General features: G+C 51.0%; 2 protein-coding genes across 9 annotated transcripts in view; both read right to left on the bottom strand.

Moving 5' to 3' along the window:
* Window positions 1-24,707, bottom strand: part of TNS3 (tensin 3) — a 296,848-nt gene that overhangs the window by 63,435 nt on the left and 208,706 nt on the right. For all 5 annotated transcript variants that reach the window (XM_053608816.1, XM_053608817.1, XM_053608818.1 and 2 more), the window contains 4 exons: window positions 22,077-23,333; window positions 3,059-3,222; window positions 1,663-1,777; window positions 1,493-1,576 (listed from right to left, as the gene is read on the bottom strand). In XM_053608816.1, coding sequence (XP_053464791.1) covers window positions 1,493-1,576; window positions 1,663-1,777; window positions 3,059-3,222; window positions 22,077-23,333 — 1,620 coding nt within the window. The remainder of the gene's footprint in view (window positions 1-1,492; window positions 1,577-1,662; window positions 1,778-3,058; window positions 3,223-22,076; window positions 23,334-24,707) is intronic.
* LOC128598451 (uncharacterized) lies at window positions 16,360-17,996 on the bottom strand. 4 transcript variants are annotated; one of them, XM_053608819.1, is made up of 2 exons: window positions 17,183-17,996; window positions 16,360-17,125 (listed from the first exon to the last, which is right to left on the bottom strand). In XM_053608819.1, the coding sequence occupies exons 1-2, from the start codon at window positions 17,900-17,902 to the stop codon at window positions 16,685-16,687; spliced, it is 1,161 nt and encodes a 386-aa protein (XP_053464794.1). In that variant the 5' UTR covers window positions 17,903-17,996; the 3' UTR covers window positions 16,360-16,684. The 4 variants fall into 4 exon arrangements, with proteins under 4 accessions (XP_053464794.1, XP_053464795.1, XP_053464796.1 ...); XM_053608820.1 differs by having other exon boundaries at window positions 16,360-17,449; window positions 17,510-17,996; XM_053608821.1 differs by having other exon boundaries at window positions 16,360-17,563; window positions 17,792-17,996.

Below are 24,707 nucleotides of genomic sequence, written 5' to 3'. Positions count from 1 at the left end.
CAAATCTGTAACTCCATCAGCAAAAGGGGGCTGCAAGGGGCAAAAAGGCACCCCTCTGCCTGCTTCATTGAAATGATAAACAGAGGGACTTTACCTAACAATTGCAATCAGTGTAAACTGGCTTATTGTACCCTCAATGAATCCCCAACAATAAAAAAAAAACAGAAATGATAAACATATAGAACATATGCAGGGCTCTGTGTGTATGAGTCTGTCACACTAGCGTATGCTGGCGCAGGCACCGGGTCTCACCTGATGTATAAACACACAATGTATAAACAGCAATGCAGCAACACTGCATACATTTTTTTTTTGCAGTTTTTGGCTGGGGCTGGGTTTGAACCCGCCACCTCCGGCATATGGGGCCGGCGCCCTACTCCGCTGAGCCACAGGCACCGCCCAACACTGCATACATCTTTTTCTCATTTTAAATTTTAGTCCCTCTTGCTGAGAAACATGGGCAGTTCAATTGCTATATTCTATGTATGAAGAGAGGCATTTACAAGTTTCAGGACTGAAACCATAAAGGAAACTTTAGAAGAAAGATGGCCCTTCTATTCCATGCCCCACAAACTTGGTTTGCACTAGAGAAAGAGGAAAAATGAAGCTCGCAGTCACGATCTCCACTACTGCTGGGTAAGGGGCAGGACTTACATGTAATTTCGTGGACTCTCCCTTTCTCAAGAAATGTGCCTAATAAGCATTAACAGGGTCCCTCAATGGGGCAGAAAAGCAGCAGCAAATTTAAAATGCGTGTGGGTTTTGGGTTACATTCTTTCTCCATCTGCCCAAGCTTGGCCTGTCCTTGTCTCAAGCAAGTAGACAGTGCCAACCTGGAAGAAGGGCTGAGTAAGTCACCTGGACACCTACCATTAACACTCTCTCCCCAGGGCCAGCTGAGCAGAGGACTCAGGGGACTCCGCTCCACTGGGGAGATCAGGGAAGGGACCAGGCACTGGTGGACAGCAGGAGCCACAAGATGTGACTGAGAGGCAACGGGGGCCACAGAGCCAGGGATGCCCAGACAGCCCAAGGAGTGCGGAGAACATGGTCTCTCCTGGGACCCGCTTTCTCAGTAAAGGGAAGGGCAGGCACCCTAGTTTCCTCCCCCCAGCACCCCACTGACCGGCAATGTCACAAGGAGCTTGAAAACACTAGGAGGCCAACAGGCACCAGTGCCAGTCTCCTGAGTGAGCATCTTGGTCACCCCTGCAGGTGCTGAGCAGGTGTGCTCCCAGGACGCCAGGCACTGCCTCAGTCCCAGGGTGCCACCACCCATGGGTTTACGGTAGCATCCCTCCACTTGCCACCACCCATGGGTTTACGGTAGCATCCCTCCACCTTCCCAGCAAGATCGATCCACACCCCAGGCTTGTGAGATGTGACATGAATGGAAATACTTCTGCATAAGAGGACACCTTTGTAAAACTGGCCACCAGGTGATGCAGCCCCCGCACTGCCTCGCCGTATAATGTACAGGTAGGTTTCTTACCAAGGCCTCCCTTGTGCAGACTGGCTGGGCTGCTCACTTGGGGCTCGGGTGGGCTGAATGGAGGATAACGCGGCGGCGTTTTCACTGGAAGAGAAAGTACAAGGAGGGGCTGTTGTCACTGTCCCCCTGTGGCATCAAGAGGCACACAGATGGTTTTACTTCTTTCTTACCATATGGTGTTTCTGGAGACACAGGAAACGCAGGCATGGAACACATGGACTCCTTGCTATTTAAAGTTCTGCCATCGATCACATCGAGGTCTGGGGGATATGCAGCCGTCATTGTCTGAAGTTGGCACCGGGAAGAGAATACAAGCACAGAAGGTCAAGTGAAGGTCCCTTCCAAACAGCTGTGACCCCCACAGGGTGGCCCTGAGAGCCCAGCCCCATCTGAGAGTGGGATGAAGAGGTCTGGATCCACAGCACAGAACCAGCTGGCCTCCCCCAGCTGCAGAAAACTGGGGATGCTCTCACGGTCCACGGCAAAGGAAGAGGGAAGCCTCGCTTACTCATCCTTTTTAAAAATATATTATTACAGGCTGGGTGTGGTGGCTCACAACTATAATCCTACCACTCTGGGAAGCTGAGGAGGGTAGATTGATTGAGCCTAGAAGTTTAAGACCAGTCTGAGCAAGAGGGAAGACTCTATCTCTACCAAAAATAGAAAAACTAGCTGGGAGTGGTGGCGGGCACCTGTAGTCCCAGCTACTTGGGAGACTAAGGCTGCTGAGCCCAAGAGACTGATGTTGCTGTGAGCTATGATGATGCCATGACACTCTACCCAGGGTGACAGAGAGAGACTCTGTCTCAAAAAAAAAACTTAATATTACACAGCCAATAAATGAAGTTGACAGAGAGTTTGTAATAACACATGGAAATGAGCATCACACCATAAAGATACACAGTAAATTAAACAAACAGTAGAAAATTGGTCAGGTGGAAGCATTCCAAATATTAACAATGGTTTTATCTGTGAGTCCAGACTATGAACAACTTCCTTTTCTCAAATGTTCTGTAGGTTCCAACTTGAGAAGAACAGTGTGGTTGGGAGAGAGTGGTTAAATTTTAAACCCAAATTTAAAAGGGTTAATCACTGTGGGCACATTAACCTGCCACATTTCCACTGTGATTAACCTTAACTATGTCTCTGGAAAGAGCAAAGAGAAGCTTTTATCTGTGGCCCTCACCTTTGGGTCACCTCCCATACAGGGAGGAAGGAGGGTTTGGGCCTGTGTGATGCTGTGAGGACATCTGTGTGTGCTGTTGGCTACTGCTCCAGAGTCCACTAAGACCAAGCCTGTAGGATCCCACCTTGAACCCTCATGGTCCACCTGCATGCCACACATCTCGCGTCCATTCCGCAGATGGGAACACAGAGGCTCTCCCAACCACACCATCTGCCTGCCTCAGAGGAGCAGTGTTTGTGAGACGGGGAAGGAGGCAGGTGCTAGAGGGTCACAGGCTGTATTCAGAGACCAGGCTGAGCCATCACCCATTTCCCCAGAGTCCCAGGAAGATAAGTGAGTGGGAAAGAGCCCAAAGACTGGGACAGGGCCACGGTTCGTACCTCTTTGACATCAGCTGGAGAGGAGAAAGGCGCCGGGGCTTGGTCCACACTGGCCTTTCCCCATCCACATTTGGGGAAGGACAGCTGCCTGCCAGCATCGTTGTCATACTGCCCAAGGCTCAGCTTCCTCAGTCTTCCACCCAGTTGCTCATTAGCCAAGGAGCCTGTTAGGAGAGAGACAGCAGAGTGAGGTGACCCTTAAGTAAGTGCTGAATCCAGACTTCCCATGAGCCCTCTATATTCCTCTGTGGGTCCAGCTGCTCCAGGCTGAGCCGTGGCTGCTGCAGAGAGGCCCGAAGCTCAGGGGCCTTCTCAATCTCAGGGGTGAGCAAGGTGGCATCCTCATTAACTGGCAGCTCCTGTGGGCCAGGGAGACCCTAGAACAGGCGGCTCCTGGGAGACAAGCCCGACCGAGCATGAGCACTCACCCCGCAACACTGAGAAGAAGACAGAGCTGGGTGGGTCTGGTGGTCACCACACTCGGGGGAAGCCCCAGGGCATGTGCACCAGCCCCTGGTGGCCGTGGTCAGGACCCAGCACCTGATGACCACACATCTGCAGTGATTCCAGGCAGAACGTGGCCCTGCTAAGATAGCCTGAATCTCAGCAAGCAGAACTTGTGGAGGGGAAAAAAGATGATATTTCAATAATAAAGCATTCACCATCCCAAATGTACCCTGCCGGAGATTGTGACAAAGGTACTTATTTCTAAAACAGAGTCCCAGGGTCCCCTCTCGAACAAATTTGATTCCCATTATGTTCAGTGGGGGAGAGGGAAATGGGAGGTCAGGGATTGTAATCTATATATATATATTTTTTTGCAGTTTCTGGCCGGGGCTGGGTTTGAGCCCACCACCTCCGGCATATGGGGCCAGCGCCCTACGGCCTTGAGCCACAGGTGCCACCCTACGATTTATAATTTTTTTAAATGTCTTCCGAGTTATTTCCTTCCCCCTCCTCTCCCCTGCCTGCCCGTCCCTCCTTCCTTCCTTCTTTATTAGAGACAAGCTCTTACTCTGTCACCCAGGGTGGAGAGCAGGGATGCAATCATAGCTCACTATAATCTTCAACTCCTGGCTTCAAGGGATCCTCCTGCCTCAGCCTCCCCAGTAGCTGTGACTACAAGCATGCACTGTAATGCCTGCCTCATTTTTTCGTATTTTTGGTAAAGATGAGGGCTCTCTATGTTGCCCATGTATCAAGCTACCCTCCCACCTTGGCCTTCCAAAGTTCTGGGATTCCAGGTGTCAGCCATGATACCCAGCCCTAACTGATTCTCAGGATTGAGCATTTAGAAAAGCCTGCTGCAGGCTATTCAGGTAACGTTTTCACTGGTGACGTAGTCTGAAAATTCAGACCCAACAATGATTTCCCGACCCTTTGAACAGCAAATACATAACCCTTGTAAGCGTGAGATTCACACTGATACTCCCTTGAAAGGCAGTGTGTGTGGCAGACCCAGGGCTCCCCTCAGCATGACTTTGTTCCAAGTTAGCCGATGGCCTCCCCCAAAGGGAACCGTGTCATGCAGCCACATGTGCTGTGGTGCTGAGCGCTGTGGTAAAGCCGCTGTCCACTGTCCACTCCCTCTCTCCCCACATCCACAGACATAAGCAGCTCAGGAGAATGAGCAGTTGGTGTGACAGAGGGAAGGTACCAGAGAAAGAGACAGGATATCAACTTTTCTGTCTGCCTGGGAGGTTGAGGGGGAGGACACGAGTCTCCTAAGTCTGACCATAGTTTGGACTTCACTGACCGACCTTCCCAGGTTCTAGACACCACCCCGACATGGCTTTGGGAGAGCTGGCTCCTGAGCTGTAGCCAGGCTGGGAACCTCAATACCTGTTCCAGCCTGGCTATAGCTCAGACACTTGGTCAGAGTCACACAGCTGTCACCTAGTAGGCGAGGTCCAAACCCAGGTCCCTGAAAGCCTCGTTCCACCTCCTCCTCCCCACCATTTCCAGAATCTTGCTCCTCAGAGCGGGGGAAGGGGAGAAGTGTGCACGGATCAAGGCTCCAGAGGTGGGGTCCCTTGTGCATCCCTGACCAGCTGTGGGGCATCCTCCACCCCTGTTTCTTTATGGGGAGTGTAAGAGCAATGCTTGGTTTCCTCCCCCCCCCCCAAACAGGGGTGAGGACGAAATTAAGTGAAATGGTGTGTGTCTGGGAGGCCTACTCCCTCAGCAGCCCCAGAATGTAGCGCGTGTGGCCCCCTGTCCTCACGTTCATCAGCCTCCACGGGGTGGACAGGATGGGGACCTCGCCCAGCAAGGGCCAGGGTCTTCCTCCTGACACACACTTACAGCCATTCCATGAACACGTGTCGAGAGGCCAGAGTGGGAGGCGTGAGCTCGCAAAGTCAGGCTGGCCCCTGCACAGCCTGGTACCCAGCTCAGGCGTGGGATGTGGTCCTCAGAGCAGCCCAGGCGGCAGGCGACAGCCACATGTGTTACTGAGGGAATGAAGTGCTGTGAGCACAGCCAAGTGACTGAGAGCCTGATCCCCCCCTGGAAAAGGGAGCCACACTACAGGCCTTAAGGGAAATAATCCCATCCCAGAGGACCTATCCGCAGCCTGCGCTGGGGCTCACCTGCCCCTTACTGACACCTACAGTCCACTCACAGCCTAGAAATTCAGAGGTCCCTTGTGCAGATGTGATTCAGGAAGGGGAAGGAATATTACTTCCATTCAACATGTAAGATCACGTGCGCTGTTTTGTCAGGAATCACATGTTGCTATCGTGACAGTTCACAGTGCCAATGGATGTCTGATTGCCGTGCTGTGAGCTGCACACATAGTGCATATTTGTACATGTGCGGCAATGTCACACTGTACCCCATAAACAAGTACAATTATTATGTCAACTCAAATAATGACAATAATAAAACTGTGGAAGCTGTAATCAGGCGTTCCTTTTGACCTGGGGAAGGCAACCTGGAGTCAAACATTAATGTGCCCTGACCTCAGCCCACGTGGGCCATAGGCTGGACAACGGAAACCAACTTGATTCAGAAACTGAGGCCCCATTAGTGTTAGTTTAAAACCAGCAGAGCCATGTAGGATGGACCCAAAGGCGAGTCCACATAAAGTATGTACATCTAGATGGGAAAAGGACGCACAAGGGAAGCTGCAGAACTGAGACATGAGTCTCGGAGCAGAGCGAGAGGCTCAGACTTTTCCTAAACTTTAGCATTTGTGCTGCAGAGCAGCTAGGAAATGGGGTCTGCGCATCAGACTCTGGCAGCCACCCGGCACCCTGGGCTCTACACCCACCAGAGGGGGCCTGAGGTACTGACACACACTGTCAGTCGAGAGCTGGGCCCAGAAAGTTCCCTGCTAAATACACGGATTTGCAATTACATCTCAATTTTGTCTCTTACAGACTCCCACGAAAACTAGCGATTTCTTTAAGGAAGTCTCCTGGAAAATGTTCTTGCCTGCACTATGACCTGTGTGACGCTGTATCTGGTCAAGCAGAGCTGAGTGCTTCTCCCTCTGGATGGAGCGACCCTTCTTAGTACCCTGCCACTGTGACCACCAGGAACGAGACTGGTTCCACACCAAGAGGCATCAATGGAGGGTCTAAGGCCACAGAGGGGCTCTGCAAATGCAAAAAGAATGGGGGCGCCGAGGAGCCTGCCAAGCACCACCCACAGCCCAGTGGCCAGGCCTGGGTCTACACAGAAAGGGACGCTTTACCCTGCAGGGTCCTGCTTACACGTGCAAAGAAAAAAACACAGGGTCTATCAAGCCACTGGCCTCCCTGGGGTGGACAGAGCTCCTTCCTGCCTTTCAGATTATACGCTCTGGAAATGAGAAGTTTGAAACATCAGGAAAAACGAGATGAAATCAAACAGGGTTTAAGATACAACCCAACACCATGATGTGCCAGGACACACATACCCCTGGCCAGGAGGTGGTTAGGAGAGAAAAACCCATAATCCCTCTACCAGGCAGTCCCCACGTCATTCTGCAGATGGGGAAAATGGGAGTCTCATGCCCAGCAGGTCGGCAAAGAGCAAAGATTCATCACCACACGCATCCAGCTCTAAACCCCACAACTGTGTTCACCTTTCCTCAGCCACTGGTACCTCCCCTTCCCTTCCATCCATCCCTACCCCAAAAAGCCTACTCCGAGTGGATGGGGGCCCAAGGGCCCTGGGAGGGGGTCCATTCACACGGCCTGAGGTGGCTGTTGGTACTTAATAGTTAACACAGATGTCAAAGGAGACAGTGGTATCTGAGGCCGCTCACCATGCCCTGAATAAGAGGGATTCTTCTTCTGGACATGTCCCAATGGGCAGCCAACAAAGGCTTCACAAATTCTGTCTCTCATGTGAATCTGAGATTTAACAATTTATTCCTCACAGTCTGAGGAAATTCGCCTAAAACGTGGAGTCAGGCTGAGCCCCTGGAGGTGGTGTACTTCCAGAGGGTCTGAGCACAGAGCAGTCTGGAGAAAAGAAGGAAGGATGGAGTTTTCAAGTCCTTCCTGCCTGAGAATCGCAGGCTGGGGTGGTCAGAGAAGAGAGCGTTGCCGAGGCAGAACTCAGGCTAGTGGAGGTTGTCCTTGACAGGGCTTGTCAAAGGCCAGCCCGGGACCACCACCAGGGGCAGATTCTGCCTCCTGCCTCCCTGAGCCCAGTGACAAGTCCCCAGAGCCATCCTGGGGATGAGATGAGGATGACACATCGAAGGCTGGTTTGGAGGATTCAACTGATAATGCAGCCAGAGCTGGTGCTGGTGAGCACCCAGCACGTGGTCAAGGTCAAAGCTGGCAGCAGTCCAAAATGGACTACTCATTCAGTCATTAAGCAAGTTTTGACATACGCTAAAATGTTACGTGTTAAAGAGAGCGTGCAAAACTGCAAATGTATGATTTCATTTTGATTTCAGAAAACAAAGAAAACGCACCAAAATATTCATAACAGGTTCTCTCTGGGTTGTGGAATTCTAGGAACTGTTTGTATTTTTTAATAAATGTCTCTATCTTTCAATGTTTTCAATACATTACTTTATAAAACTAGAAAAACAAGAGCACGTGTGCTTTGAGAAGAACAAGCTTCCTTTATATGCGGTTCTCTGGGCTCCCACAGACTCCCCAGACCCGTCTCTATGTTTGCATTCATATTGGTTCCTACGCTTATCTCCACCAACTCATGTGTTTGATCTGCAAGCTTTTCCTTCTCTCTGGTAAGTCTCACATGTCTGAGGGCCACATAGACTGTCACATGGAAGGTGATTTCCCATACCAGAAGGAGAGATATTAAGTTACGTTAATTACAGAGAACAGGACTTAGGCCTCCCAGAGGTGACCACAAAAGGCATCACACAGCAAGGGTCTCTGCACCCCCAAATCATTCAATAAAGACCAACAGCGGTGAGACACCTTGCAAGTTCAATACCACAGGAAAGCTCAGTGCAGACCAGAATGCAATCCTGGGCTCTAGGGCGCTAGGACGCCCACTAGGCTGCCTCGGTGTGACCCACACATAGTCCCCATCTGTTGGGTGGCGGCTGGGCGGGCCTGAGGGCAGGGGCAGCAACAGTTTGTGTGATTCCAGGGAGGAGAGGGACCATTCCCTGGGAGGCTGGGGGAATGCCCTGCACCTGTGCCCTCTTGGGGTCTCTCTCACATGCCTGGCCTCCCCCACAGACATGCATAACACACTCACACCTCACACGGGCTCCTGCACACTCACACACACATGCTCACTTTCACACAGCCTCTCACACACCTTCTCAACACTCATGAATACTCCCAGTCACACTCTTCCACACTTGTGCACACTCACATGTATTCACACCCACTCACAAGTCACCCATAAACACACCCGCACACTCAGTTACCTTGTATACTTACACACGCACCACTCACAGATTCACACTCAGTCACGCTCTCAGTGTCACACTTCCTCACACCCACAACACACACGCTTCACTTGCGCACAGTCTCTCATAAACAGTTTCCTCACAGCTCTCACACACAGTCTTATACACGGCTGCACACGCACCCCTCCCTCTCTGACAGGCCCACACTGCCCACGTCTGCAGTCTATGATGGTCAAGGGGTCCAGACCCGTGACCTAGATACTGCAGAGGGGCTCCCCCACAGGCCCGCCTCACAGCCCTGACTTGGGGAACCTCACATCTCTGCAGAACGAGCCCTTCCTACTGCCAGGCACTGGGTATCCCTAGGCACTGTACCCATCCTGGCCTCTCCCGCAAGACGGAGGGGGCCCTCCAAAGTGGAGGTGCTGGTTCCTAGCACATTTATAGGGTCTGGGAAGGGCCTCCTTGTCCCTAGAAGCTGTCTCTTCTCTGAAGCTCCCTGAGTTGAAGGCCCCCAGCAGGCTTGGGTACAGGGTCCGCAAGTGAGCCTGAGTAGGGTCACAAGTGTGCACACTGATGCCAGGACCTTACATGCTATCCTGGCAGAAGGGGGGACCCTCCCATGGGCAGGGGTATGGTTGTCTCATATCAGGCACTGCTGTTTCAGCTTGGGCTGGGATGTCTCACACTAAAGCCACCCTTTCCAGATGCTCCAGAAGGGACACAGGTAGGAGCCATCAAAGAACTTCCACCTCACATTCTGATGTTGGAGTGGCCATCAAAGAGGCTGGCTGAATGGGACACTTCCTCAGGAGGTCCATTTACTATCTCCGGCACCCTGCCCACCAGATCTGTGCTCACCTCTCCAGAGAAGATCTGTGCAAACAGCGAGCACCTTATCTCCACACTGCCGCTTCAGAGAGCTCTCTGATTCCTTTCTGAGGGCAGATGAAGGAGCAGCCACCTGTCCCTGCCAGGTGGGGACAAGAATCAGGTCTCATTCAGCTCCAATGAACATCCCGCTGAGCCTTCCTGAGGACTTAGTGTATCCTTGTTACGCCAGTGAGGGGAGGGGTGCACAGGTGGGCCTGTGACACCTGTTAGGTCCCTGGCCCTGGAAGGCACTGACTTCTAAGTTGTACATAAAAAGAGATCACAGTGGTTAGTAAAACACACGCTCTCCATATCCCAAATCTCTCTGCCAAAGTGATTTGTTAATAGTTTTTTAGTACTATATTCTTTCTGTTTTTAAAACTAATGTATGACATTGAAGAAAATTAGGAAAATAAAGAAAAGTATTTGGAAAAAAAAATCCAGCTCCCTGGAAGCTCAGAGCCCAGAGATAGGAACCTTGCGAATAGTCCTGCTATCTCAATGAGGATACAAGTGACTTTTACATGTCTTTGTCCACACTGAGGCTCAATTCCTGAACATTCCCAGAGGGAATAATTCAGTCCTTTGGGTCCAACAATTACTGCTTACACACACTAAGGTTCAATGAGGTCACCTGCCCCTGCAGCAGACCATCTCGTCTATCCCTAGCCTCACTCCCACACCTACCACCTCTCCTCCTACACCTGACCTCAACCTGTAAAACGGAATACGTGTCCCACCACCACTCCCACTAATGAGCACACTTCCTCATTCAGCAGGTCCACTGTCATTCCTGGGTCTGCTCTGGTCAAGGGCAAAGAAAGGAGTAAGGAGCCCTGCCAAGCATTGTGGGGCCAGCAGGCTGTGCAGACTGGGCCATCAGCGAAGACCAGGCCGAGCCCCGCGGGTACTGGGAATCACCAGGGACACAGAAGAATGGTGAGCCTGGAAGGCAGGAGGAATTTCAGTCATTCAGGCCCCAGGCAGGGAAGTAGCCCCAGGAGTTTTGGAGCTGGGGACAAAGTGGAAACAGGACAAAAGTCAGCCTTGGCCTCAGGCACAGCTAGTCTATGGGGGACCTTCCCCAAGGCCACCAGGACACAGTGGGTGAGGGTCATGACCTGCTGGTGCTCTGAGGGGACAGCAGGAGAGCCTGGCCTTGACTGGGGATAGAGGGGCCCCTTGGAAGGGATGTACTGTCCTCAGAGACCTGGAGAACCAGGCAGTCAGGCCAAGACTGTTGGGGAGCCAGGGGGTCAGCTGTGCTATCATCAATTCACCCCTGAGCAGACACAAATGCAAGAGGGGACCCTCTCAGATCACTCAGCCAGAAAATTATGTTAAAAAAAAAAACACACACACACCAACACCCACGAAGCTCCTTAGTGACTCTGCACCTTGATCCAAGGCATCGAATTCCCAATTATTTAAACCAGTTTCTTAACCTGTGGGTCGTGACGCACAGGAACTGTATTAAAGGGCAGCGGCATTAGGAAGGTTGAGAACCACTGATTTAAATTCATCAGGAAGTGAAGTGACAGACTCCAGTGATAACCCAGAAGGACTGTGTTCCCCCTGACTTATGCTATGGGTGATTCTGATTTTTACACAGTAGCTCCGAGGCCCAAGATACTGATGGGAGGCGGGAGGCGGGAAGGGAAGCAAAATGGAGGAGCCCAGGGGCAGGCACTATGCTCCCCGCTCAGGCAGTCCAAGCTCACCCACTGTGTGCCAGTGAAATAAAGCCACTGCCCCCAGGGGAAGGCAGCCCATGGGGTTGTCTACCTCTGCTAACTGATGCATGATTGCTGGCTGTCCTCTAAATACTACAGCACAGTCACAAGAGCACCATGAGCCAGCCCTCTGGGGCACTGTGACGCACGCCCAAATTGGGAACCACAAGTATGTCACAGTGGTTCTCAAAGCTCCCTAGCCATTATTAGGACTGACGCTGTTGTCTCACCCCTTACCCTCTGTGAACTCAGAACCTCCAGGGACAGACCCAGATAGGAACACTGTTTAAAACTCCCCAGTGTTTCCACCATGCAGCTAAGCTGAGAAACCAAGGCAGCTCTCAACCCTGAATTCACATTCCAGTTACCAGGCAAGTGTTTAATATAATTCTGACATCTAGACCAGGACCACACCAATTCAACCTGCCACCCTCTGGAGATAGAAGCAGGGGACACCAGTAACACTAGCTGCGCAGGTGACACCATTGTGCAGCCACAATGTCAAACTTCTTCTCTAAAGAATAGATGGAATCTTTCTCTTTTCACATTTTCTGTATACGATATTAAAAGAGCAGACTTTAGGTGATCTTAACACCACACACACCCCCCAAGTGGGTAGTGTACTAGACAGTGATCACTTCACTGTGTACATGTTTAACAAAGCATCATGTTGAATGCTTTAAACACAAGGTGGATATAAAGTTCACGTGCAATGTAAAGTTACAACTATAATCACCCTGTATATACAATAAATTAATTAATTTAGAAAATACAAAGAACAGATGGCAACTCATGAAATATTAGAACACCACCTATTCTAACATCCTTCCAGTACAAGAAAGGTCAGCAATTCCCTCATGCTTTACAAATCAACTGTAACTTAAAATGCTGGTGTAAAATGCTGTAAGCCACAGGAGGGCACAATCCCTGCTAGCGTCACATACTATCCCCACCCTGAAGACCTCACCAAGAGGGTTTCAGGACGTGGCTGCAATTCCTTGCTATTTACTTAAATTTTTTTTCAGTTTGTAGTACTCCCTCCATCACATAATCTCACTGGCCTCTTGCCCAGACACACCATCTTTTAGCAACTACAGTGTTTATCTCGATGTGGACCCCAGGATGGACATGGGCCTGGCCACCTCCAGGGCCCCAGGGGCCTGTGCTGAGTGCAGGTGTTGCCACAGGTTCCGCTGGCTCATGTGAGGAGTGACAAAGCGTGTGACTTCCAGCAGGCATCATGGGAGCTGGGCGTGATTCCAACCCTGTCCCTGCAGGAGCAGCTATAGACACACACAGAGCTCATCCTCAGCTGAGGTCCCACCTGAGACCCACACCAAACCATGGTGATGCAGTTGACATGGGGCATAGTCGGAAATAAAGCCATGCTGCTTTCTGTCCCCAAGACTGGGGAGGTGTCATAACTTCTCCATCCTGACAGAGAGAATTTTACTGCCATCTACCCAGGACTGGATACATTTGCAGTTTTCCCTGAGCAAGGGCAGCCTTTGTTCCAGGACATGAGGCTGTTAGGGGTCAAAGAGTCCAATCTGTTTCCACCACACCTGAGACAGAGCTCTGGAGACAAGCTGTCTTCACTGGAGACCAGGCGGTGTCCCAAGTGACTTTCAAACACCTGCAGGGCAGTTCCTCAACAGTCAGATGCCATGTGACTTGGCAGCCCCACCCCCAGGCATACACGCAAAGAACCGAAAACAGGTGTTCATCTTTGTCACAGTATCACCATTCACAAAAATCAAAAGCTGGAGCAGTCCATCTCTCCATGGGGAGATGGACAGATAAATTAACCATGATATTATTCAGCCATCAACAGTAAGGAAGTTCAGACACAGGCTGTCACATGGATACACTTGGAAAACATCATGATGAGTCAAATAAGCCAGCCATAAAAGGCCCATATGGCAGGATGGCATTTACATGAAATGTCAAGAACAGACAAATTGCAGGGAAGGTGGGGTGGGGATCAGGTGCAGATGAGAAATGACCACCTATAGCACGAGGTTTCCATGTGGGGCGCTGCAGAACTTCTGGAACTAGATAGTGGTGATGGCTGTGCAATGGTCTGAATGTACTTAATGCCACTAAACTACAGGCTAAAAAATGGTTAAAATGCTAAATTTTATATTATGTGTATTTTACCATGATAAAAAAAATAAATAAAATAATTTTTTTAAAACTCCAGTTTTTTTTTTTTCTACGACAGGCCAGACCAAAAGTTGTCATCTTGAAATGCAACCTGCTTTATTATGAATTACTTTCTTTTTATTTCTCCTTTAACATGCGTGTTAGGGCATTAGATTTATTTTTTTACATGTGTTTAAGGGCTTATATCATTTATAAGACCTTCATTTCAGGATAGAAAAGAAGCCGCGAGAAGACATCTGTTATGGAAATGGCGCTGTGGGCCTGCAGGTTGACAGCTGCTGCCTCCACCAACCCTGGCAGTAGAGTGGTCTGAAATCCACTCCCGCAAGGCAACTCCTCATCTGTGTCCCCGGTCTCTCAACGTCTGCAGAGCACCTGTCAAGGTGACAGCGTGGGACATCCAAATTCACATGCTTTGTGGGAAAAGGGCTTTAGGTGCAAGCAGAAATGATCCATCACCTCTGAAATTCCAGAACTTTTATGTAAGAGAAAATAGTTAAAAGTTTCCCAGTATAGACTGTGTTTCTCAAGTCTAAAACTGTTCTCCAAATTGGAAATGCACAGAGCTGTCTGCAGTGCAGTGGGCTGACTCAGATGTTAAATGTGCTCTCACGTATACATGGCCTGTCCACACCCATAGTCCTAAAGTGAAAGAGGGGCCATGGCCGGTCCTCACCCCTGGACAGGACTCTTCTCAGCGCTCTCCCAGTATACAAATACCCCATCCCCTCAGCCATCTCCAGGGACATCCACTGGTGGTTGATAAAAAGCCTCATTTTGCTCAAGGCAGCAAATAGAGAGCAGGAGTCTATTGTGGACACTTGGCCAGCGCCTTTGGCCTTGGCTTGCTGGTTCCTAGACCTCCTTTATCCAGATCTCTGATGCACACCAGGAAATCCCTCCATAAGGCCCAGGTCCTAGGACCCCACCCAGCTGCCAGAAGAGGGCAGTAAGGGGAAGCCCCTCAGAGAAAGGGTGACCCTGAGCTGACCAGGACCTTCCAGAGCTAGCCCCTGACAAGTAGAGGCACTGGCAGGAGCCATGCATCTTGCTGATGCTGGCATCCTGCATGGGGTCCCCAGGGATTGTCTACAGTTGGTGCTGTGGCCAGTCCTCCATCCAAGCAAGCCCCAGGCTGTGCACTTGAATCTTTTCCCAAGCTCAGAGCTCCCCATGCTCGTAGTGTGGAGTGTACAGCTGAGGACTGCCCAGTTATAACACACAATACACAAACAACCACACACGGAGCTTTGGAAAGTACGCAGACACTCTGTGTCCCCAGCACAGCATAATCTATCACACCCAGATTGCTAGAGATCAAGTCCAACAGGGAGCTAATCTCTCCCGAGGCCCCAGGCCTGGCTGCTCTGGGGCTCAGGTCCTGCAGCCTACCCACTCCCTCCCCCTTCAGGACACTGGCAGGGCTGAAGGCAAGTGCTACCCCAGGGGACCTCCCTATTACTCCTCTCCCTCCCTCCCTCCCTCCATAGGAGCTCCCAGGGAGCCTGGCCAAGGCCCTGCCCACCAAGACCCAAGGCTCCTGTCTACTCTCTGTGATGGGGCCTGTCTGCTTCTCCAGCTGCCCTCCCTGTCACAGCTGCTGGGCACTGGCACTCAGCACTGACCTTCCCTGATACCTGATTTCTCCCAAACTGCCTCTCCCCTGGGGCACATGCTTGGTAGGGACACTGCAAGGTTCCCACTGAGTACCCTTCACACCTCCCCCAACCTGCTGGGCAGGAGCAGAGATCCCTCTGCATTCTGAGCCTCTCACTGGCCCATGCAGTCAAACTTGCAGGGCAAGCTACTTTTTTTTTTTTTAGAGACAGAGTCTTACTTTCTCACCCTCGGTAGAGTGCCATGGCGTCACAGTTCACAGCATCCTCCAGTTCTTGGGCTTAGGCAATTCTCTTGCCTCAGCTTCCCAAGTAGCTGGGACTACAGCCGCCCACCACAACACCCAGCTATTTTTTTGTTGCAGTTTGGCCAGGGCCAGGTTTGAACTGGCCACCTTCCATATATGGGGCCAGCACCCTACTCACTGAGCCACAGGCACCACCCAGCAAGCTGCTTTTTGAACTAAGGCATTCTTCCGGCTTTCACTTCGGGTTCCTTTGGTTGGGGCTTAACACATAGTTTAACTCAACAGTCTTTCCACTATCATTTACTAAAAGCTGACACTTTCTAATGCTCCGAATTATCTTCAGCACAAACAGGTCATCGGATTCAGGTTAGCACAGATAAAGCAGATGCCGAAGTCTGGGAGGAACATTAAATACCTGGCAGGAATGTCACAGCACCATCTGCAAGCAGAACAGGGCCTGCCAGGTTTCTGCCTTTGTGGGGGTGAAGTTGATAAAACATGAATAAAATATTTTGACAACATGAAGCAAGGAGCCCTCAAGGTGCATAAAACAGAACAGGCTTTTAGCCATCCGTGGCATCGTAAACTTCACAGGCTGAGTCACTTCTTTTGTTGCTCAGATATCACCAGTTGAAATCTCCCCCACTTAAAGCATGTGATCCAAAAACCCACGCATGTGCAGGGCGAAGCCAAGCTGGGAGACCCTCTGGGGGTGCGGCAGAGAGCAGGGCAGCAGTGCCTGGGGTCCACAGTGAAACCCAGACATAGGGAAGAGCTCTCCCAGGAAGGCAGGTGCCCAAACCAACTTTCTGCCCCTCACTCCATTTAATAAGAGGACACTACTGCACTCACTAGCTCAGAAAGCACTCAGGTCACAGCCCCCAAAGTTCTCTCACTGTATCTACTCTCTGGTCGGCAGCTCTCTTGATGTGTGGGGGCAGGGGAAAGGGCTGCTCCACTCTGTCCAGGGAAAAAGCTCCCCTCCGAGCCCCTCAGCAAAGCCACGCAGGTACTGGGAGCATCCCCTGCACTTCCACGTGTCCCAGACCCCTCTATTTATAAACATTTATCAACCGCTTACTGCATGCCAAGAAACAAAATAAGTGAGTCAGGGGCAGTGGCCATTAGATGTTTCAGGCTGGTTGAAGAATGTGAATTTAGTGGAATAAGAGCATGACCATGGGATGCAGAGTCAGACATTCAGGGGCTCTGCTAGGCGTTCTGGTGGGGATGAAGGTGCCTGACACAGAATAGGCACTCAGAGTGGCAGCTCTTGCTACCATCATCACCATCAGCTCTATTATCATCACCAGCATCACCACCACCACCATCTCCTTCACCATCCTCATCACCATCAGCTCTATAATCATCACCAGCATCATCACCACCACCATCTCCTTCACCATCACCATCAGCTCTATAATCATCACCAGCATCATCACCACCGCCATCTCCTTCACCATCTCCATCAGCTCTATAATCATCACCAGCATCATCACCACCACCATCTCCTTCACCATCTCCATCACCATCAGCTCTATAATCATCACCAGCATCATCACCACCACCATCTCCTTCACCATCTCCATCACCATCAGCTCCATAATCATCACCAGCATCATCGCCACCACTATCTCCTTCACCATCATCATCACCATCAGCTGTATAATCACCACCAGCAACATCACCACCACCATCTCCTTCACCATCACCATCAGCTCTATAATCATCACCAGCATCATCACCACCACCATCTCCTTCACCATCTCCATCACCATCAGCTCTATAATCACCACCATCATCACCACCACGACCATCTCCTTCACCATCATCCTCACCATCAGCTCTATAATCATCACCAGCATCATCACCACCACCATCAGCTCTATAATCACCACCAGGATCACTACCACCACCATCTCCTTCACCATCACCATCAGCTCTATAATCATCACCAGCATCACCACCACCATCTCCTTCACCATCACCATCACCATCAGCTCTATAATCATCACCAGCATCATCACCACCACCATCTCCTTCACCATCAGCTCTATAATCATCACCATCATCATCATCAACACCATCACCTTCACCATCATCATCACCATCAGCTCTATAATCATCACCAGGATCATCACCACCACCATCTCCTTCACCATCATCATCACCAACAGCTCTATAATCATCACCAGCATCATCACCAACGCCATCTCCTTCACCATAACAATCAGCTCTATAATCATCACCAGCATCACCACCACCATCTCCTTCACCATCACCATCAGCTCTATAATCATCGCCAGCATCATCACCACCACCATCTCCTTCACCATCAGCTTTATAATCACCACCAGCACCATCTCCATCACCATTGTTATTACTGTGCTGGTATGAAAGAGCCTTTCTCAGGAAATGCTCAGCCTTCACAGACGATCTTCACCTCAGAAGTGCCTGAGGCCCATGGAGGGCGTGCTGCCACCCGAGAAGCTGGCAATGGTGAGCTTCAGTGCTCTGCAGGGCATGCATTAGCCCTCAGGAGGAGAACTGGTCAACAATATTCCCAGCTCCCTACCACAACTACTGACATTCTCACATTAAGGACACAATCTCCAAAGACTGAATGCTTAAGTTTTCGATGTGGATGTCTCTATGACAAATATTCATCTCTAGCAGAAGCAGGTTTGGGACAAGACAGAAAACAGGCCAGGGAGGAGGGGATTGAGTAGAAGATGTGGTGCTCTCAGAACTTTCAGTCCCCACTTTCCCCCTCCCGAGAGAGACCTAAGGTGGGCTCTAGTCCATCAGGCACTGTTACACCATCCACAGGGCTCAGCTTCATGCTCCAGGAGTGGGAATGAAGCATCTGGGGGAGTGGTGACAGCACTGCCCTGGGCATGTCATGAGCCTTTCAGAGCCATCAGGCCCCTTCCTACTCAGCACATGGAACTGAGAGCCCCAGTGGAGGACCCCAGCTCAGCAGCCTGCATTGCCCCCGGACAACAGAGAGGATGGATAAAGGCTCGGGGACCTGGAACACCTTCAAAGTACAGGCATTCCATCACACCTGAACCTTCTGAAGACTCAGAACCAGCTGGTTAGTTTCCATGCTTCTGTTTCCCTGCTGGAACCTAGTGCTTTTGGTTTTTGTTGCTTGCCTAGCCAGCTACCTCCGGTTGTGAGATATAAATACCAAAAGCTAAATGTTACTCAAAAGGGTTCCAGCATTCTCTATACCTTCCAGGGAGAGGAGAAATGTTCCCCTCCCTACCCAGTTAGAATGCCCGACAGCTGCAGACAGAGGTATTCTTTTGATGAGACTTAACAAGACAAGCTGTCCTAGGCTGAGATGCAAAACCCCATGACATAGGTCACTGGGAGGCTGCCTCCACCCTGTCCCGGCTTCTTACATTAGATGCAGTGTACTAGGTCTCCAGGCTCGCTCCGCCTCCCAGCTGGGCATGTACCTGGAAGAGGAAGTCATGCTTCCAGGTAGGGTCCTGCTTTCATTACCCTGTCCCCAACACTGTGACTAACTCTTAAGTATCCATTCATCACGGCTTGGGGACAGCCACTCCTTTGCAGCAGGATTCCTATGAGAAGGGTATTTCCAAATTTTAAAAAGGTCTCAGAAGGTCAGGATCCGGTTTGCCTATATTTAATCTTCTACATCTCTACAGTTCCAAAAGTATGAAAGAAACTGACCAATGGCCTAAGACATCTGTCAAACATAAATGGATTAATAACTACTTCAAATTCGTATGATCAATATCCAAATGCACAATGAATTTTACTGGTCTACTGTTGAAGTAGAAAAGTCCTTTGATTTCAAAATTGAAATTAAATCAATTATATAATAAAAGGAATTAAATCAGTGATTGAAAATCAAATCAAAATTCCAATTTTCCTTTTTTTTTGACAGAGTCTTATTCTGTGGCCCCGGGTAGAGTGCAGTGGTGTCATCATAGCTCACAGCAACCTCAAACTCTTGGGCTCAAGCAATCCTCATGCTTCAGCCTCTCGAGTAGCTGGGACTACAGGTGCTACCCTGCCTGGCTAATTTTTCTATTTTTAGTAGAGACAGGGTCTCATTCTTGCTCAGGCTTGTCTCAAACTCCTGAGCTCAAGACATCCTCCTACCTGGGCCACCCAGAATGCTAGGATTACAGGCCCAAGCCACCGGGCCAGGCCCCAAATTCCAGTTATTCAAGTGATGAGTTTATCAAATAATTTAAAAATGGCCAACATAAGGGTGAAAGATATGAAGTGATTTCTAAAATCTCACATTTCTCAACTTCTGTGGTTTGTGACCACGATCAGGAAGAACTGAATTCAGTCAACTGGAAAATACATTAACCGAAATCGGCCACTATGTGGTGACTTGAGCCTTGAAGTCCTTTGCTCCATGTCCCCTCATGGGCCTCCAACTTCTCCCAAACTCAAAAGAAATCAACCAGTGTGATGAAAATGTGTCAAATGGTTTATGAAGCTAGTGTATGATGCCCCATGATCATATCAATGTACACAGCTATGATTTAATAAAAAAAAAAAAGAAAGAAATGCTTTAATTTAGGAGAAAAGACTTCTGATTTCAATCTTCCCAAGTAATTTCTTTCGAGAAGCTTTGGTGAGGTAAGCCAGGAATGGTAATGCTACTGTAGGTAGTTTTGCGCCCCCCAAAACCTTTTTTTTAAAAAGTCAGAATTTCTTGAAAGCATTTGATTAATGCGCTAATACACCTGAGTTTTTCAGCCTGTACCTAGTACCTGGTCACTGTCACTGTCAGTGTTGTGCTTGCTGTGGGTGCTCCACGGCGGGAGCACAGCCTGAAACTCTGCTCATAGATCTGTGTGGCTCGGGCAAACTGGAATGCCACCTGTTTGCTTGTTCATGGTCCCAGGCCTGAGAAGGAAATGTGGACAAGCGTTTCCTTGCACCTTCCCTCAGCCTGGCACAGAGTTTATGGTTTCCTTTTCACAGAGACTCTGTCCTGTACCCACCCAGGTCACTCAGGCAGCCAGGTACACACTCAACCCTGGAGCCAGAAATAGTATCTGCAAAGTCTATATTGCTTCCCCCATCCCAGACCTGAGAGCAGGACTTCAATCCTCGTCTGTCTGACTCGAAAGAGGGCAGGGACATAGTGTCCAGACTGCAGGGCACCGATTCCTGGTCTGCTTGGTAGGGCCCATGTAATCCGACCAACGCCTCCATAAATGGCACCGTAAGATGGAGATCAGTCCGCGGAGCAACCACCTTTAAGAGAATGAACTGGACGACCACACCTACAGCCCCAGAACAACAGTGGGCACAAAGGGCAGTTTCTAGAACATCAGCATTACTAGCACACAGTGGTCATCTGCCTCCTACCTGTCCTCCACGAGTGTCCTCGCTCATATGTAGCCTGTCTGGTCTTTACTTTGCTGAGACAGGTCCTTCTAAGGAGCCAGCCAGCCCCTGGATGCAGACACACACATATATGCCACCATGGGAGGCCCTAGCATCCCGTGGACACCATATTCTCAGGCCCAGGGTCGCCTTTTAGGTTCTGGTCTCTGCCTGACAGCATTTGGGCTCTCAAAACACAGCCCATCTCTCCACCTCTGGTGGCTTCCCAGTGGCCCATCTCTATGTGGGGGTGGCACAGACGCTGAGGCCTGGTGGCTTCTCCTGGCCCATCTCTGTACCGGGGACTTCCAGACATCACATTCTACCTGTGGCCCTTGCCCACACAGGCCCTGCCTAAAACTCCCCTGCCCTGGTCACAGTGCCCCTCCTGCCTGCTGGGCCTCCTCCTTGGCCCACCCAACCACGCCACCCCTTGGAATCCCTCAGCCGTCTGGCCTCCCCAGCAGAAAGACCACTTTATAGTCACCCAATCCCAACACACGCCCATCGCATTGCTGCAAGCAGACGATAATGCCTCCCTGTATGCACAGCCAACCTGGACATGTGTATTCATAGTCAGGATGTTTTCCATATCATGATATGAAGAAGTGGGAACAACTTCCTTGTTCCCACAAGGCTGCCTCAAGGCCCCTTGTCCTCTTTTATCCTCCAGCCTTCAGGCCACTGAAGTGTCCAGCACTCTTCCATAAAGCCCCAATATATACCTCATAGGCAGAGACCAGTGCCCTTCCTCACCAACACCATTCTCACCATGAAGATTTCCTTGTTAAGTCAATTCTGCAGATATGGACACCGAGGCTCAGAAGTTAAGAACCTGGGCTGAAAAGGCAAAGCTGGTAGTGGCCTGGCTTCTCAGCCACACTCTGTACCCTAGGAAAGACACTGACAAGTGTGTGAAATGAAGGCACAGCTCTTTCCAGCAGGCTGGGCCCAATCCTTATCTCCTGCAGGTCTCCGCCTTGGCTTTCCCACCCTCCCAATCTGCTCCCAAGGGCCTATGGCCGATTTTGATATGAGGTCAAGAGTGCTGAGAGTAGAAACCACAAAGTAAATGTCCCTCCTTTGTGGCTTTTATCAGAGCTAATCCCTTAGTAGTCTCATTTCTTATCCCAGGTCAGTATCCCAGGGAACACCACTCACCTTGCCGCCCAGGGGCCCTGCCAGGGCCCTCTCCTGTGTTGGGAAGCCGGCTGCTCGCCCTCAGCCCACCTCCTATGCTGTCCGGAGATGCAGAGCCATTGGCCTGGCTACCCAGGGTGCTCATGTGGGTGGGGACAGGCTCAAAGGTGGGGTCCAGCTCCAGGATCAGCCTGTTGAGCTGCTCAATGGACTGGTCGATGTCCAGGGTGGGTGAGCCTGGGGAGGGACCTGCGCTCAGCTCCGGGCCGGCTCCATTCATGACTTGCTCGTCTGGGAACCTGGGTTTGAAGGTTTTGCCAGGAGAGGCCTGAGAAGTGTCTGGAGGATGTGGCCCACTGCCTACACCCCTCTGAACAGCCACTCTGCTGCTGGCCCCCCGGGTGGGGGTGACTGGTACCCTGGGCTGGGCTTGGACGAGCCCTGAATTGTCCCCTGGGCCGCGGCTAATGAGCCTGGCCTCCCCGTCAGGGGTGAAGCTGTACTGATGGGCCACCACCATCTGCTGCTGCCGCACCCAGGTCTGCGTGGAATAGCTGTTTGGCCCGTAGGCCTGCGTCTGGGCGGACACCGATGGCTTCCTCAGCAGGGGTTGGGGCTGCTTGGGCTCTCGGCTCCCGAAAGCCCGCTCCCGCTCATAGAGGGGATCCATGCCAAGGCCCAGATCTGCAGCAAGGGCACCCTGCTGGTCCTCACCAACAGTGCTGCCAAAACCGTCAGACAGAAGGGAGTTCTGGCTGCTCTTGTGGCAGGTGAAGGGGCCCAGGTGGCCTGACTGCGGCCCGTCTGAGGAGGACAGAGTCCCGAGGCTGTCCACACTGTGCAGGTCGTGATGGGGCATCTCATCGTCTAGAATATCCGTCTCCCGGTCCTTCACGACGGCATCTCCATTCACATGGACCTGGGCTGGCACTATGTGGCGTGTCCCGCTATACTTGGTGCGAGCATCAGTCATGTCCTTGAGAGCAGTCCCGGAGTCTTCCAGGCCGAAGCCGCTGAGCAGCTGGTCCAGCTCCGCCTTCTCCTGGGCGCTCAGGCCTCTCTTGGCTCCTGGAGCCAGTCGCTCCTCGGTCTTGTCAGTCCTGACCGAGGCAGTCGAGTGGCCAGAGTCACTGCTCACGGACAGGGTGTGGTCACTGTGGTCTGGGCTGCTGGTGGCCGGGACAGCCTGGGGGCCACCTGGGATGCCAGGGTCCGAGCAGCTTTTCTTCCTCACCTTAGCGTAAAGGCTGCCGTCGACAGGGCCCTGTGTGTGCAGCACTGCAGAGGAAAAGACGGGAGAGGGGCTTTAGCCAGAGGTGAAAGGGCACACCACCATCTCAAACACACACAAGCATTTTACTGAACAAATAGATGAATTCACATTATCATTTACAATTAACAGGGTCAAATGCTCTTCTAAGACTGAGAAATCCAGGCTATACTCCAGAGAATTCAAACAATCAAACGTCTTAAAGTGCTAGAATCACTTCTACCTTTCTCTACAAAAAGAATTATCATTTAGAGAAGCTTTGGAATTCTTCGCCCTTGAATCATCTCGCCTTGAGGGCTCATTGTTAATTCTGTCATTGTTTTGCAGGTGGAACCCAGCTCATCCCATAAATCTCCAGGAATTGACTGTTCCTCTAAGACAAAGGGGAGTCTCCATTTATCTGTCTAACATTTGTTGAACATTGGCTAGGAGCCAGGTAACACGCACCTATTAAACGGAGTCTCAGAAAACCTGCTCACATCTAAATATGGAAGTCAATGAAAAGAGAAAGCGGAGGGACCCATCTGGGGCCTTCCCGTTTAGTTTTGCATCTTGGGGCCAAGTAGGTGCTCAATGAATGTGTCAGGACCACAGAAGGCTTGAGGATGGGCTGCACATGCTGCTTCCCACACATGGAATGTCAGGAAACAAAAATGAGGCCTGAAATGTGGGCGGGAAGCACTGAACCCTCCATTGCTATTATTAATTACAGTCTTGGCTGCAGCATTCAGCCACTCCCGCTGCTCAATCTGCTGACTGGCGGCTGTTAATTGCCCTGACCACACACGGCATGTCCCCACTAAGAGCCTCTGAAAATAAGCTGGAGTTTGCAGCCAACACATCCCCGACCCCAGTAAGGCCTCCTCCACCTTCCTTACTTTCCCAGCTGAGGAACTGCAGGCATTCCACAGCAGCAGAGCTGCTGGTGGCTGTTTGAGCGCCTATACCTGAGAGACATGATGAGTGAGCCACCCCACCTCCTGATGGTGACTGAGCCTTCCCTGAGCACGTGCCCCCAGGCCCTGGCTCCAGGCTGAACATACTTCCACGGTCAGCAGCTGCTGGCTTTTTTTGCAAACACTGGGACAATGTGTTGGGGCAGAGTCCCGAGAGGTACTGGGGTGCTGGGCTGAGAACACGCAAACCTGGGTTTCCGTCTGTCTCAACTGTGTCCAGGGGGAAGCACAGGGGGTGGGAGGTGGGAGTGAACACCAGGGTAGACTCCAGTTTGGAAGGGCCCCAATGCTCATCTTACTCAGAGCTTGGGGTGGGGGGCTGGTAGTTTCGGGGTAAACACAATCAATACAGAAGATGCTGTAAAAAGACCGAGTCTTCAAGACAGAGCAACTGGTGACAAAAGATTGCTGGATGTGCCTGCCCAT

The sequence above is a fragment of the Nycticebus coucang genome, chromosome 11 (genome assembly GCF_027406575.1).
Source record: "Nycticebus coucang isolate mNycCou1 chromosome 11, mNycCou1.pri, whole genome shotgun sequence".
In the NCBI taxonomy this organism is placed as follows: domain Eukaryota; kingdom Metazoa; phylum Chordata; class Mammalia; order Primates; family Lorisidae; genus Nycticebus; species Nycticebus coucang.
The sequence above is the reverse complement of the archived record's forward strand: the minus strand, read 5'-3'. Positions and strand labels throughout refer to the sequence as shown.